The sequence below is a fragment of the Callospermophilus lateralis genome, chromosome X (genome assembly GCF_048772815.1).
Source record: "Callospermophilus lateralis isolate mCalLat2 chromosome X, mCalLat2.hap1, whole genome shotgun sequence".
NCBI classification, from domain to species: domain Eukaryota; kingdom Metazoa; phylum Chordata; class Mammalia; order Rodentia; family Sciuridae; genus Callospermophilus; species Callospermophilus lateralis.
In genome coordinates, this window is record NC_135325.1 from 126448884 (window position 1) to 126465049 (window position 16166).

Genomic DNA, 16166 nt, shown 5'->3' on the forward strand with positions numbered 1-16166 from the left:
CTAGGTCATTTGTTAATCCATGACACAGAAAAGCAAGAGAAAAATTAAGAGTTCTATTTTGTGGGGCCTGGAATATAGTTCCATTGGAAGAGTGCTTGCCTCACATGCACAAGCCCCTGGGTTCTATCCCCAGCAACACACACACACACACACACACACACACACACACACACACACAGAGTTCTGCTTTGTGGATATTATAAGATGCCTTTAAATGGGGCTGGGGCTGTAGCTCAGTGGTAAAGCTCTTGTCTAGCATGTGTGAGGCACTAAGTTTGATTCTCAGCACCACATAAAAACAAATAAAAAAAGGTATTGTGTCCATCTACACCTAAAAAATATTTTTTAAAAAATATGCCTATAAATGGTTTATTGAATTAATAGGATTCAATGAAAACATAAAATAGCTTTGTTTTTAATTCCTCTCTTACACTTTGACTGATCCTAAATCTTTTCCAGTAACTTTCAGGTGTTAGCAAACAGCAACGTTTTTAGTATTATAAAACCAGTCCAGTCTAAATATAAAATTTTGATGTCCTCTGCAATTAAAAGTTCCCTTTTTCCTCCAGCTAAATTCTGGACCCTCTAAGGTAGAAGCAAAGGGAAAGAGGGTGGGAGTGGAAAAAGAGTCTTGATGATAGGGACTTGCTTTGAAACAACAGTGGCAGCATTGCATTAGTATCCCTTGGTTGTAGCACATGCCAAAATTCTGCCTCTTTTTGTGGGAATATATCTGAGTCCTTTGAAGACCCCCTCCCCAACCCTCAATATGGTGACATCATACTATATCTCTCTCCATGGGGTATACACTTTTTAGCTGGTCACTTGCATGTTTCCCCTTAGTTTATGTTTCTGGCAGTACAACCCACATGGGCCTTTTCTCTTGGGGTCACCTAGGCTAGGTAGGGTCTTCTTAAGACAGGTGTTATCCTGTGAACTTTCTGGCCCCATGCCTAACAATGATAGTGCAGTCACATTCTACTATATCCCACCCTCCCTGCTATGCCATCAGGGGAAATTACTCCTAGTCTCTGACCTTGAAAGTTTTTTTTTAAATATTTTTTTAGCTATACATGGACACAATATCTTTATCTTATTTATTTTTATTTTTATGTGGTGCTGAGGATTGAACCAAGTGCCTCACATGTGTAAGGCAAGTGCTCTACCACTGAACCACAGCCCCGGCCCTAAAGTTTTTAGAGACAGAAATCAGGCACTAGTCAGTATGTCAAGTTCCAGAAGTGCTATGTCTAGTCTTCTAAGTTGTTCTCCTGAAGTCTTCATTGTTATAGCTTGACATGAGGGAGATTTATTCCCCTCACATGGTAAGGGATATCCCAAAAATGCTCTCCAAAAAATCTTTAAATATAAACTTCCTAGCCTTCTTTTATATAGGCTTATAAGTGAGTCATGGTCCAAGGGTTACATAACTAGTTTTGAACCACTATATGAATAAGTCCTGAATAGGTGAGCTAATACCTGTTTTCAAAATATAGGAATATTTGTCACCTATAATTCTCCCAATAATTATTTTTTTTTGAGAGAGAGAGAGAGAGAGAGAGAGAGAGAGAGAGAATTTTTTAATATTTATTGTTTAGTTTTCGGCAGACACAACATCTTTGTATGTGGTGCTGAGGATTGAACCCGGGCCGCAGGCATGCCAGGTGAGTGCACTACTGCGTGAGCCACATCCCAGCCCTCTCCCAATAATTCTAAGACAGAGACATGGAGTATAGCTCAGTGGCAGAGTACATGTCTAACATGTGCAAGGCCCTGGGTTTGATACCCAGTGCCACCAAAAAAAGAAAAAAGTTATGACAGGAAATGTCTCATCTGAACATCTTGTTGCATGTTTATTCAACATCTAAGTGAAAATATGCAGTTAGTGTTCATGGGAGAAGTGTAAGTGGAAGATAGAAATTTGGGAATTATTAGCATATAGATAATATTTTAAAGTCATAAAGCTGGATAAGATCACCTACGGATTGATGATAGAAAGAAAAGAAAAGAAATCCAGAATAATGCTGCAGGAGCACTGCAACATTTATAGAAGACACAAGTGTCAGCCCTAAGGGTGGCAGTAAGGAAAACTGAACAAAAAAACATTCTTTTTGACAGCTGCCATATTTAACTGCACTCCCAAGATTGGAGAATCCTTGCTAGGAAATAAGATAACCAGTGTCATAATTAGCATTCAATATTGTTTTTTCATTACCCATCCAGGGTGGCCTGGGCTTGGCAATGTTGAAAAGGTGATCCGTGAACTCTACAAACACAGTCTTTTTATACATGACTGAGGATCTTTGTGTTCTAGGAGGAAATCTGTATGGAGAAAGGAAAAGTCATTCAAAATTCAGCTGCAACTAATGCTCCCATCCCATTCTCATCTACTGTTAACAAATGTTCAGTTACTAAATTAAAAGTTGTACATGAATCCCTGAAAGCCACCAAATCAAACACTGTTTGTACAAGTCAACTTATATATTAGGTACAAAATGATAGATCATAAAAAAATCAAGACCCATACAGTACATCAGCCAAAAATTTTTCTGCCAAAGCAATAACTATTGAATCTTTCAATTTTACCTCTAAAACAGACTATAACTTTAACCTAAGTATCTTACATGAAAATTTGATCAATACGTACTTAAAATTATACTTTCTTCCTTAGAGGCACCAAGAATATCACAGAGACAATTAACTTTCAATGAAGACTATATACATTAAGACCTTCTGGTACCAAGCATTATAATTCACAATTATACATTAATGCTCATTTTTGGGTCTAGTCTAATAGTCCCAATTATCTATTTATTCATGGATTAGTTACTAAATTAGAAATTATTATTATAATTAATTATATAAATGTTCCTAAAGCGTTATTTTTTTCATAAGTCATCAAATTCTTTTAGGTTCCCAAATTTTCCTCTTTCCCTACCTGACAAGTTAGGCTGTCATGTCCTGAGCCCCCCATTTAGATTGAATAATCAAAATAACCAATGTGAATCCTAGTGAAGATGGGACACTGGACCCAAGCAAATTGATAGAAATTATGAAGTAGCTGAACGTGAATATTTAAACTCACTGGTTTTCATATGCTGGTAACTTTTTCACACCATGGAACAATTCTGTAGTTTTCTATATGCCATAAAGAGCCTCTCTTCCTCATTTATGCTTTCAACATCTAACTTTTATTTTCCATTAAATTTTACCAGTTGATATCATTTCAATAAGACATGGGAATTCAATTAATTCTCATGAGGAAGAAAACTTTCATGTATAGATCCTGGTCTTCAAACTTCAATCAATCAAAACAAGTTAAGCACTTGCCCCAAACAGATGTATACTCACTTACATATTGTAAGAATGAACTTAGGCCTTAGCCTAAGCAACTCCATTCTAAAACTCCATTTTAAAACAAACCTGCAGTCTCACCAGGCAAGCCTACGGAGCCCTCTGATATGCCATCAGGCATAGCCTGATAAAAGCAAGTCAGTTTCCACAATCCTGGTAAGAGTCAGGGTGAAGTCACATGTCATTTGTCATAACCCTGATAAGAGTCAAAAGTGTGATATCAAGGCGGAAAACACCAGACCATATGTCCTGACTCCAAGATGTAAGATGTTACTAGGAAACCTGGTAACAGCTGATGGGGACCCAAAGGGTGAACAGAAGCTCCCAAAATTTAGTATAAATAATGGAACAAATAAACAGACATTCAGCCAGCTGACACTCATACACACAAGCCTGAGAGCTTAATGAGGACCTGGACTGATATTCCAACTCTTCTCATCATCAGCGCGCTACCGCTTGAGCCACATCCCCAGCCAATATTCCTAATTTCTTAAGGGTTATTAACATGAAAGGGTGTCAAATTTTTTCAAATGTTTTCCCACATCAGTTGAGATGATCATATGTTTTCCCCCATTCTGTTAATGTATTACACTGGTAAATTGTCATATGCTGAACCATCCTTACAGTATAGGAGTAAAGCTCATTATTGTTGTATTATATAATCCTTCTAATATACTCCTAGATTTGATTTACTCATATTTTGTTAAGAAGCAATGGAAAAGTCACAGGCCAGGGGCACAGGCTCACCTAAATACTAAGATGGAGAACTAGTCATACCACTATAGAGTGCATGCCCTGCCCATCACCCCACCAACACATCACTGAAAGCCTATTTATAGCTGTTCCTTGTACCCAGTATATCATGTCCAGAAAAAAATATAAGACATTCTAAAAGGAAAACAATCCAGTTTCATGAGACAAATTCAACACCAGAACCAGAGCCAGATATGGCAGGAAAGTAGAAATTATCACACTAGAAACTTTTAAAAACAATGACCTATATGCTAAGGGTTTTAATGGGGGAAGTAGAAAATATGTAATAACAGATATATATTGTAAGCAGAGAGATGGAAATTCTAAGAAAGAATCAAAAAAGTAATTCTGGAAGTAAAAAAAAATACTGTAACAGAAATAAAGAATATCTTTGATGGGCTGTTTTTGTTTTGTTTTGTTTTGTTTTGTTTTTGATACTGAGGATTGAACCCAGGGGCACTGAACCACTGAGCCACATCCCCAGTCCTATTTTGTATTTTATTTAGAGACAGGGTCTCACTGAGTTGCTTAGCACCTCACTGTTGCTGAGGCTGGCTTTGAACTTGTGGTCCTCCTGCCTCAGCCTCCCAAAATGCTGGGATTACAAGTGTGTGCCACCACAACCGGCTTGATGGGGTCATTAATAGAATAGCAGAGGAAAGAATCTCTAAGCTTGAGGATATGATCATAGAAACTTCCAAAAATGAAAGAAAAATTACTGGAAAAGCAGAACAGAATATCCACAATCTGTGGGACAACTATAACACATACAAATGTAAATACCAGAAGAAGAGAAAAGAAAGAAACAGAGGCTAAGTTTTGAAACAACACTGAGAAGCAATTGATCTCCCCAGATTAATACTACACACCAAACCACATATACAGGAAACTTACAAGAAGTATAAATACAAACAAATAAAAACTGAATTTGGGTATATAATATTCAAACTTCAGAAAAATCAAAGAAAAACTCTTGTAAGAAGTCAAAGCAGGAGGAAAACACTTTACCTACATCAACCTAGGATTGTATACTAAATTAAATTATCCTTCAAAACTTCAGAAGAAATAGTTTCTCAGATAAATAAAAATTTGAGGAATATATTAACAATAGACCCATCTTGCAAGAAATATTCAAAAAAGTTGTTCAGAGAGAAAGAAAATGACATGGCAGAAACATGAATCTACATAAACAAAGGATGGCAACAGAGAATGAATAAGTCAAGAGGATATTCACCACACAAAAGGCACTGAACAACCAAGTACAATGAATGCCTTAACCAGTCAAGTGTTTGCTGGCTTCTATTGTTGGTACCTCAATTCTAGCAAAATGGACCTAAGAATGAAGGGCCATTGCTGAGGCTATAATGGGCTATGCAGGCAAAGCTGATCTAGGTATTGTTGCTATGAACATCCAACTTGCCAGCAATGGAGTCCAAAAGCAAGCCCATATGTCATCATTCATCAAGGAAACTATCTAGCTGTGGGGAGCCACTCCAAATGCATGCACCTTTAAGTCCTGATTGATACACCACAGGGAATCTGCTGTAGTCTGGCTGGGTAGTTCCATGACTCAGAACTTGGGACTAGGTCTTTTCCCTTGCTTGGATAATAAGGTGTGGCCCTGGGAGTGGCCACAGGAATAGGCCACATGCACAGGGGTTGAGCTACCGTCACCTACCTGTTCCCTTGTAATCCTCCCCCTTGCCTCATTTGAATGGCTTCTCCCCAATAAAAGCGTTCAGCACATGCTCCTCTCTCTCTTTCCATGGACCCCTAAGGTCAAAGGAGGTATCATAGGACCCAAAGAAAAAGGTATTTCTGTCTCTGTGTGATTATTTTGTGCAGCCCAGTTCACCTGGAGTGACCTTGAGTGTTTAGTCATGAAAAGCGACATTTAGCCATTCGGTGAGCCTAAGTAATCAACACCAGCCAAGCCCTTCCATTAGCACAAGACCTTGCATTTTATCATTGAATCACACCAAGAAATCCATTTTAAAGCAAGGAAATACATGACCATGGGATCCAATAGTCTAATCATATACGATATTACTGGAAAATTGCGTTGCCCATCTGATAGAGTGTAGAATAGCTTGTTGAAGGAATAGCCAAGAAACCAGTTTAGAGATAATATTCTGTAAGAATAAGGCACAATCTTCCAGGATGCAGTATATTCCATAGTTTAATGGCTATTATATAGTGCTATTTTCCTAACTAAATTACATGGATCTGGGAAATGAGGGGTGTCAGTAGGAGCAGCTTCAAATTAACATTACTCCCATTGACCCCATTGGGGAAACTGCCTCTAAATATGGGCTCTGAGGGCTTAGGAGCCCTGGTTTTTAAAAGGGTAGGAGTAACTTACTGTTATGAGCAGTGGCAGGAAGTGTTATACAATAGGAAAAGAGAAGAATGCATTTGGAACCAAGATCATTCACTTGGATATCTCTTGGTACTCCATTGCCCAATTTGGATGATAAACGGGCAAGCACAACCAAGCTCTGAGAAGGGCACAATGACCAGGCACCTCATCAGGTGACCCAATTGAACCAGCAGAAGTACAAAATGAAAGGTAGTGGGAGGAATCCAGAGTGGATACTAGAGGAGGGAGACAAGCTGCTGGAAATGCTGACAGCTAATGGCTTTCATCTGAGTTCCCCTTAGGAAACTACTTTTGTCTGAAGTCAGCAACCTCACCCAAATAAATGTCCCTTTCCTGGTCAATGTGAGGGTGTATAAAACTGCATCCATTCAACTTCTCCCTCTATCCAATCCTGTTTCCATTACTTCCAGTGGATTGCCTACCCCAATAAACTTCCTGCATGCAAAAGGAAGAAAGAAGAAAAAAAAACAGATAATCTTTTCCTATTTGCATTTTTCAAAAGCTATAAAATCACTTAAGAAGGCATACAAATTGTCAATATTTGAACAATGTTGCCTGGAAATGTTTTCATCTGGTTTACTTTCAGATAATTCACTGCCAGCTATAAATTTGTGAAGATGCTGTCACAAAAGCTTAGCAGATATGATTAACAGAAACCTGCTAAGAGATACTGAAAACTTAAATGTTTTATATAAAATGGGTGAATGTGACTCTGTAAGATCTGTATCATGAGCTACATAGTCACCCTCCCATCATGCAAACCTGGAGGAGATGCTGTGGTAAGTAGAAAGATGCAGCTAGGCACACACCCCAACAGAACCAACCAGAAGGTCCCCAGGGTTGCAGCCCTTGCCGTACTCTGATGAGGAGACATTATTTTTGCACTAGTTTGGAGAAAAATTGCATCACCCTGCAGACAGCAGATCTTGCTACATGTATCTGCAAGAGTCATGTCCAATGGGAACTGTGGGGAATCCCTGAAAACACAGGGACAGACACAGACAGCACCTTGCAGAGGGAGGCTCTCTGACTCCCAGATGATGTCAAAGTTGAAGCAGAAAGGACTAACCCAACAAATGAAGCAGATTTCCTTCTAAGAAAGGTAACATCCAGAAGAGATCTCTCCAACGGTGAGCAGGACAGCCTCCACACACATAAAGCAAAAACTGCTGCAAGCACAATCCATAGTCAGGCAAGAAGCCCTTCACACCCCTTCCTGGGATCTAGCAGCAAACTGGCTGGAAAAGCTCCTTGGGGATGCTCGGTTTTCACAGACCTCTCTCAAGGGGACCAGCTAACAGGAATGGGGCAAAGGTGGTGCAGACTTCATGCTTACTTCTCTGCTCTCCCACATTTTACTCCATTCTGGAGTTTACAGGACACCCAAGAAAGCATGTTGCTTGGGGAGCCCTTCTGCCAACTCAAGGCCATGACAAATGACTTTCTGTACTGATTTTCTCCTATCTTAAGGGAGCAACACCTTTCAAGGTAACTTAAGAAATATACATTCAAAGGAAAATGCAGACCATCTGCAGAAGGAGAAACAGAAACCTCTTGGTGTAGGCTGTTAATATTTATGAAGGAGCAGAAGGAACTAGAGATGGAGCCAGGATGGAGTTACACAATTTCACTCCAGTTTTTCTAGCGCTTGCATATTGCCCTCATGTTACATTTTGTAGGCAAGGGCATGACCTTTTTTTTTTTTTTTTTTTTTTCATTTTAAAGGTTCTTGTGCATTTCTTGCATTCCAACAGCTAAGCCGCTTCTCTTTGGAGACAAGATCTATCTTTTTCTGTATCCACAAATTCCTATATCAACAGGACAGCTTCCCAGCCTAAGACCTTTTCCATTAGAAAATATTTTCCACTGAATCAGAAATACGTGATTTATTTGCGTGTCTCAGTTTCAGCGTAATCTGCACAGTAAATGATTAAAACATTCCAGGATTCACAGGTTTTACTCCTTCCTAACTTGTGTGAGCTTTTTGTTTGTGTGTTTCCCTTGGGATTCAATATATAAATCCTGCCAAATATATTTAGCAACAATTGTCCCTGACATGAACTGTTTTTTCACATTTTATCTAAAACTGATTGGAAAACCTATTATTTTCCTTGACCCTTGCTTAGAAGAAGCTCAGCAGCTGCAGGAACAGATAATATAAAATTGAATTTCCCCAGCTGTTTATTTCAAACCTTGGCAGAAGTTTTCAGGATGTGTCCAGAGTCAGCTTATCCTGTTAATCAGTATCAAAATAATCAAGATCATAAACTAGTATTATTGAAATAAAAATTTGATCAACTTTTTCTTGGTAAATACATGTGACTGCCTACACAACAACAGAAAGTTAGGTAACAAATGAGTTTACTCCATTAAATTCCTCCCACATTCCACAAAATTTAACTCAACGTGGGTCAAAGACTTTAATATAGGAGCTAAAAACATAAAACTCTTACAAAATGTAAGTGAAATATTTATGACCTTAAATTTGACATTGATTTCTTACATATGACACCAAAAGTACAAGCAACCAAAGGGAAAAATATATAAATTGGACTTCATCACAGTGAAAAACTTTGGTTTCAAAGGATAATATTAGGACAGTGAAAAGACTACTCACTGAATGGGGAAAATATTTCCATATCATAATCTGATGAAGGTGTAATATACCAAGAATATCGAAAAACAACAAATAAAATGAAAATGAATATATAAGAACTTTTACAAGTCAATCCTGAAAGACAAATAATCTAATTAAAAGATAAGTAAAGGAGTGAATAGACATTTCTGCAAAGAAGGTACACAAATGGTCAATATATACATTAAAATATTTGATATCATTAATCAGATAAATCTAAATCCAAACCATTTTATCCCCTTTAGGTTAGCTAAAATAAAAATAACAGCAATGATGATTGGTGAAGATGTTGAGAAACTGATACCTTTATCCACTACTAGTAGGAATGTAAAACGGTGCAGCTGTTTTGCAAAACAGTTGGGTAATTCCTGACAATTAAATAAAGAAATACCATTTGACCTAAAAACTTTACTATTAAAGAATATGCCTAATAGAAATGAAAACATATGTTCATGTAAAGATTTGTATATGAATGTCTGTACTAGTATTCTTCATAATGGCCAAAAATGTCCATCAAGACATAAATGCAGTCTTATTAAGCCAAAAAAAAAAGGGCTGAAAAAGGAATATATACAGACTCAGGCTGTTTTATTTTTTTCAATAATAAATAGTGAGATTTCTTATGCAAAAAGTGAACATTTCAAGAGCTAATATAGTTGACACATTCACTTTTTGCATTAAGAAATTAATGTGTGAGGGGGCTGGGTTGTTGCTCAGCAGTAGAGCACCCACCTAGCACGTGCATGGCCCTGGGTTCAATCCTTAGCACCACATAAAAATAAACAAATAAAATAAAGGTATTGTGTCCAACTACAACTAAAATATAAATACTTTTTAAAAAAGAAATTAATGTGTGAACATTGCATAGGTACATGCTAATAAGACAACACAGATAATGAATCAATAATTTCTTTGCTCAGTCAAGATAAAAAGAACATGATTATTACACAAACTAGTGGAATTTCAGAAAAAGGTGTATAGTTTAAATGCCCTCAGCATCAGAAACAAAGGAATAATAAAAGAGAAAATAACATACTACTTTGTGGTGCTGAGGATTGAGCCCAGTGTTTTATGTATGCTAGGTGAACACTCTACCTCTTGAGCCACAACCCCAGTTCCAGCAATTATTATTTTAAATAGCAACATATTAAGAGTATTTCAAGGGAAACCCCGGGGCACACAGGAAAGCTGGGTTTATTGTTATCTAATGTTTTTCATGTTTTCTAATAAATTCTATCAGATAAGAACATGAAATAATTGGTTATAAACATTAGAAAGATCTAAAATCTGTTTCATTTTATTAATGATATGATTGAATACCCACAAATATTAGGCTAAAATTATTATGATTAATATGGTATTGGAACTAGATCAAGATGAATATGCCCAAAGTAATAGCTTTTCTCTATTTTAGTACTAAGCACTTACAAATTAAAACTGGGGGTTCAACCCAATATTAAAATGGGCTTCACACATCCTAGGTAAGTGCTTTACCACTGAACTACATCCCTAGTCTTTTTTATTTTGAGACAGTCTTAGTAAATTGCCTAGGCTGGCCTTGAACTTGTGATCCTCCTGCCTCAGTCACCCAAGTATGTGGGATTATAGGAGAAAACCATTTTATTAACAATAGAAACACATTTATAAATGCATAGGCATAATGCAATAACAAAATTACTTAAATATATTAATAAAGTTAATGTGAAAATTTAATGAAATTTCAGTTAGAATCACAACAGCTCTTGGGTCTTTTTAATCTGATAAATAAGCTAATTTTTTTTTTGTTCTAGTGATTGAACCCAGGGGTACTCTACCACTGAAGAACACACCCAGACCTTTCTATTCTTATTTTGAGACAGGGTCTCACTAACTTGCTGAGGCTGATCTTGAACTTGCAATCCTCCTTCCTCAACCTTCCTAATCTCTGGTACTACAGGTGTGTGCCAGTGGGCTGACTGTGAAAGCAATCTGCACTGTTCATTTTGTACTTTTCTTAGTTATTCTTAGGCATTTTATTTTTCCACAAAAAAGCTTTAAGATATTTACCTGGCACAGTGGACATGCCTGTAATCCCTAGCAACTTGGGAGGCTGTGGCAGGAGGATTGCAAGTTCAAGGCCAGCCTCAGCAAATTTAATGAGGCCCTGTATCAAAGTAAAGATAAAAAACAGCTGAGGATGTTGCTTAGTAGTAGAACATCCCTGGTTTCAATTCCTAGTACCTGAATGAATGAAGGAAGGAATGAATCAATGAATAAATAAATAAGTAAATAATAAAGGTTGCTTTTACCAGATATCAGGATATATTAGAGGTCCACTATAATCACCTCAATATGGTACTGGTGTAGCAAGATGATAGTAGGCCAATGAAATAGTATAATAAATCCAAAAACACATATTGCTATGTGAGAATTTTTATAAGATCAATGTGTTATTTCAAATTAATAGTAAAGCTGAATTATTTTATAAATTATGCCATCACAATAGGTCATTGATATGGATAAAAATAAAGCTAGACAGATGCCTCTCTTATTCCCTATAGAAAAACATAATTAGCAAATGAGTTGTAAAAAGCAAAACAGTAAAAATCTTGTAAGAAAATCTGGGAAAATACATTTGCAACACTGAAGTGTGGAAGACATTTTTAAACAGCCAACTTTGAAGATATGAAAGAAAATATATAGTTGACTATAAAAATTAAAGCCATTTTGGCAAAATTATAACGAAGGACAATAGACAAATAATAGATCTTGGGAAATTGCAATAATCATGAAGCAAATTAAAATTTGAAATAATAAGAGGGGTCTTGTAATTAATTAAAAAAATAAAGAGCCCAAAGAAAAAAATAATAAACAAGTTCCATTTTAGAAGTTGCTTAAGCTCAGTAGAAATAAAAATAATTCAATTAAAGTAATGTTGCAAGGCTGGGGATGTGGCTCAAGCAGTAGTGTGCTTGCCTGGCATGCGTGGCACTGGGTTCGATCCTCAGCACCACATACAAATAAAGATGTTGTGTCTGCCGAAAACTAAACAATAAATATTTAAAAATTCTCTCTCTCTCTCTCTCTCTCTCTCTCTCTCTCTTAAAAAAAAGTAATGTTGCAGCATCACTCTACATATGGTAGTGAGTGCAAAGATATAGTGCAAAGTGAGTGGAAAGGTGTGTATAAGTTCACAGTTATATAAAAGAAACTATGGGAAAAGAAAACCCTCACGGGTAGGTGTGTATTATCATCCTGGGATGCCTGATTGGGATAGGCAAGAAGGGTTGTGTGTAAGGAGAATAGGGAAAATCAAACAAAGATGATAATTTAGAGCTGGGGCTATAGCTCAGTTGGTAGAGTGCTTGCCTCGCCTGCACAAGGCCCTGGGTTCAATCCTCAGCACCACCAAAAAGAATGATGATAATGTATAACATGACTAAATTTAGTATTTACATTGGCATAAATTATGTATTGTGTTTAAATCCTTTTAGTACACATTTAAGGAAAAAACACAAAATTTGAAATAAATAATTCCAGCATTCCACTCAATAAAGCAAAAGTAAAACAACAAAACAAAGCCAATGATATTGGAAAAAAAGGAATGAGCTACATAAAGAAAAAAAAGAATTGATAAATCAACCCAAAAGATTGTTCTTGGCAAGACCAATAAAATCAAGAAAATTCTGGAAGAAATTTGAAGACAGAAAGAGAATAAACATCATAAGGAAATGAAAAGGTAATATTACAGACACAGAACAGGTCAACCAAAATCACAGAGACTGATGGGCCTGGTGGTCCATGCCCATAATCCCAGTGATTTGGGAGGCTGAGGCAGGAGGATCTATGTTCAAAGGCAGCCCCAGCAACTTAGCAAATCTCTAAGCAACTTAGCAAGATACTTTCTCAAAATAAAATCATGGCTAATATTAAAAGGGGTGAAGACGTAACTCAGTGATAAAGTGCCCCTGGGTTTAATCCCTACGACCTAAAATAAAAAAATCACAGAGACTGTTATGTAACTCAATGCCAATACATTATCAAATCTGGGGATAATAAATTGCTTTATATTATTTCTAAAACATATATAACCAAAACTGACTGGAGAAGAGGTAGAAAAATGTGAATGAACCAATGACTGCATGTAACACTGTAAAGATCATATACTTTCCTCAGAGTAAATGAGTAAATGCTCCAGAACCTCCAAAAGAGGAAAAGCTTCTGAAATCACAGCTAATATTACAAAAAAGCATATCACATACACACATCAGAGAACTGGAAACTAAACAGTTCAGTTGATTGGATCTCATTGTCCTGATTCTGCCTATGAAAGTTTGGGGTAGGTCAAGGAAAGTTTGGTTCTTTTTACTTTGCTGCTTGTCTCTCTACCACAATTTGTACATTTCAGAGTTGCAGAATGTGACAGAGATGCAATGGGCAGAACAGAACAAAACATCAACTAATAGGTTAGATGTCTGAAAAGAAATGACACCTTACCTGGAAATGTTTTTTATCAGGGTTTAACTAAGCATTATAGCCATCGTAACTTGAGGTCAGCAACTTTCTCCAACCAGAATCACATCCCCATAATGCTGTAGGAATATAGGTATAGCCTTTACCTTGTGTCAACATGCAGCTCACTGAGCAGGTCACTTTTCATATAGTCCCAGGAGAGTTCCACAGCACCCAGGTAATATCTTCGGATGGCACTAAAGCTGAATTGTAAAAGGCACAGAAAGAAGCAGCTAGAGAGTTCTATTTGCATGGCTCTTATTGCTAGAAAATGTTCAACAGCAGAAATAAATGTCTGACTGTTCTCTAAAATATCTTTAGCTCCCAGGAGAAAGAAGGTAAATTTTCTGTGATTTTGTGAAAAGTCCCAAAGGTTTTTGAAGAGAAATGTAGGGGACTTCATCTGCTGGATGTGACAGCAGCATGAACAGTAAGCAGTACCAGACAGAATTGCTTCCTTTTGGGCATTGGGAAGCAGCCACAGGAAAAACTGGAGTAGGAAAAGGGTGCATGAGCTAATGCTTAACCCATTCACTTCTGAAGGCAGTAGAGGCATGAAATGTGTACTGTAAATTAGAATTTTGGAGGAAAGGAAAAGAAGGAGGGAGGTCACAGTGAAGAGGTGCTTTAATATCTACTCATTTTCCTGGTCTACTCTGACTGTGTTCCTTAGGGGCAGCAACAAGAGAAGTTTCAGGATGTGAAAGGTTCTCGACTCTCATATTACTTTCACCCTTGGGTCTTGTGTAACTCCCACAATGTGATTTTGTGTGTGTGTGTGTGTGTGTGTGTGTGTACTGGGGACTGAACCAGGGACAGTTTACCACTGAGCTACATCCCCAGGGTTTTTGTTTTTAATTTTGAGGCAGAGTCTTGCTAAATTGCTTAGGGCCTTGCTAAGTTGTTGAGGCTGGTTTTGAACTTGTGATCTTCCTGCCTCAGCCTCCCAAGCTGATTACAGATGTGCACCACTGTATACAACACAAGTGACTTTAAAACTATGAAGTGGGTCATGTGAATTCTGTGCTGAGAATCCTCCAATGGCTTCTTACCTTCTTAGGTAAAATCCTGTAACTTGGGCTGGGATTGTGGCTTAGTGGTAGAGCGCTCACCTAGCACAGGAGGGGCCCAGGTTTGACCCTCAGCACCACATAAAAATAAAGGTATTGTGTTGTGTCCATCTACACCTAAAAGTAAGTGTTTAAAAAATTGTATAACTTTACCATGGCCTAAAGCATCTCACATTGTCTGCATGTTGCTTTTATGTACTTTTTTTTTTTTTATCTGAGCTTGCTCTTGCCATGCTGTCCTCCTTGCTTTTTCCTAGAGGCATGAAATGTCTCATGGCCTACAGTATAGTATTTCCTTTACATTAAACACGTTTCTCTGTGTCTTAATGTGGTTCTGTTCCTATATTTCCTTTGAGTTTTGGCTCAAATTTTGCCTGTGAGGTTTGAAATGGGACCATCAAAATTACATGGTTGAGATGTTTACTGTTATTGAATAAGTCTGTCAGCTTCATTTTTCTTAAAAGTATTCATGAGTGTGTGTCATTGATTTTGTTTATTTATTATGTGGTCTTGTTATTTGATGTATTTGTTTGGTTCAGGTATAGGCTATATCTCCTTACTTCAAAATGTAGCTATGCTGAGGTCAAGCAGTGTACTCAGGTTAATATGTATTAGAGGGATTAAGTGCCTTCCTAAATGTCTCAAAGTGCAGGAGCTAAGGTAAAGAAACTTTATCAGCTGTGAGAAATGTTATCATTTAGTCCACTTCTGCATGAATGAGAATGCTTATTGAGTAATTGTTGAGCTTTTGTCTAGTGTGCAAACAAGTAGTGAGAAAAATCTGTTTGATAGACATTTGGTGACACCTCCCATTTCCAGGAACCGGCATGCAAAGATAATAGCTGGCAGGTAGTATATGCAGGAAATTGATGTAAGTAATTTCTAACATATCTGCTATTCTTATGTTCATTTCTGGGGCAGTGCAACCAAGCAGAAAGGGGTTCGGGAACTTGGTCGTGGTCACACAGTTTTTAAGCTGTAGTATTGAAATATATATAATTGAGCTCTAGAAATCATGCTCCTAATTAGTGTGGTAAACTTTTCTGCCCCAGAAATGAATAAACCCTGTTGGTGTCATCTGAGGGTCACAGTTTAATGGGAACGACAAAAAAGTAGACTTGTACTCACAATATAGGGTGCGCCAGGTGTTTAGCACTTACTGATTTCATCCTCACGATAACATTGTCAAACGGGTACAGATAAACAACTGAGGCCGAGGGAGGTTAAAGTATTTTCTTAATGCCAATACCCATTTGTCCTAAACAGAGATTGTTGTAGGCAGCGGGTGCACAGCAAAGAAAAATAGAAAGAGACAATAAGTAGTAGTTAAGACACATAAGTATGTTGTGATTGGAATGTTTTAAATGTGTAAATCGTGTTTTCTACCTTGAAACAGTTGTGGGCATATCTGAGGAGATGATATATCGAGCAGATATGTGGTCAGTGATTACAAACTAGACGAGCACGGCTTTAGGTGAAAAAA

General features: G+C 37.3%; 1 protein-coding gene across 7 annotated transcripts in view; it reads right to left on the reverse strand.

Annotated features, from left to right (window-relative positions):
- The window catches only part of F8 (coagulation factor VIII), a 103160-nt gene extending 89068 nt beyond the window's left edge, over positions 1 to 14092 (reverse strand). For 3 of the 7 annotated variants that reach the window (XR_013154636.1, XM_077106711.1, XM_077106710.1), the window contains exons 1-2: positions 13721 to 14091; positions 2216 to 2322 (exon numbers count right to left, since the gene is read on the reverse strand). Coding sequence is in view for 4 of the 7 variants with exons in the window: in XM_077106711.1 (XP_076962826.1) it covers positions 2216 to 2322; positions 13721 to 14016 (403 nt within the window). In the remaining 3 variants the exon portion in view is untranslated. Of the gene's footprint in view, positions 1 to 2215; positions 2323 to 13720 lie in introns of all 7 variants that reach the window. The other 4 variants (XR_013154638.1, XR_013154637.1, XM_077106708.1 and 1 more) reach the window with 3 other exon arrangements.
- Between the last annotated feature and the right edge of the window lie 2074 nt (positions 14093 to 16166).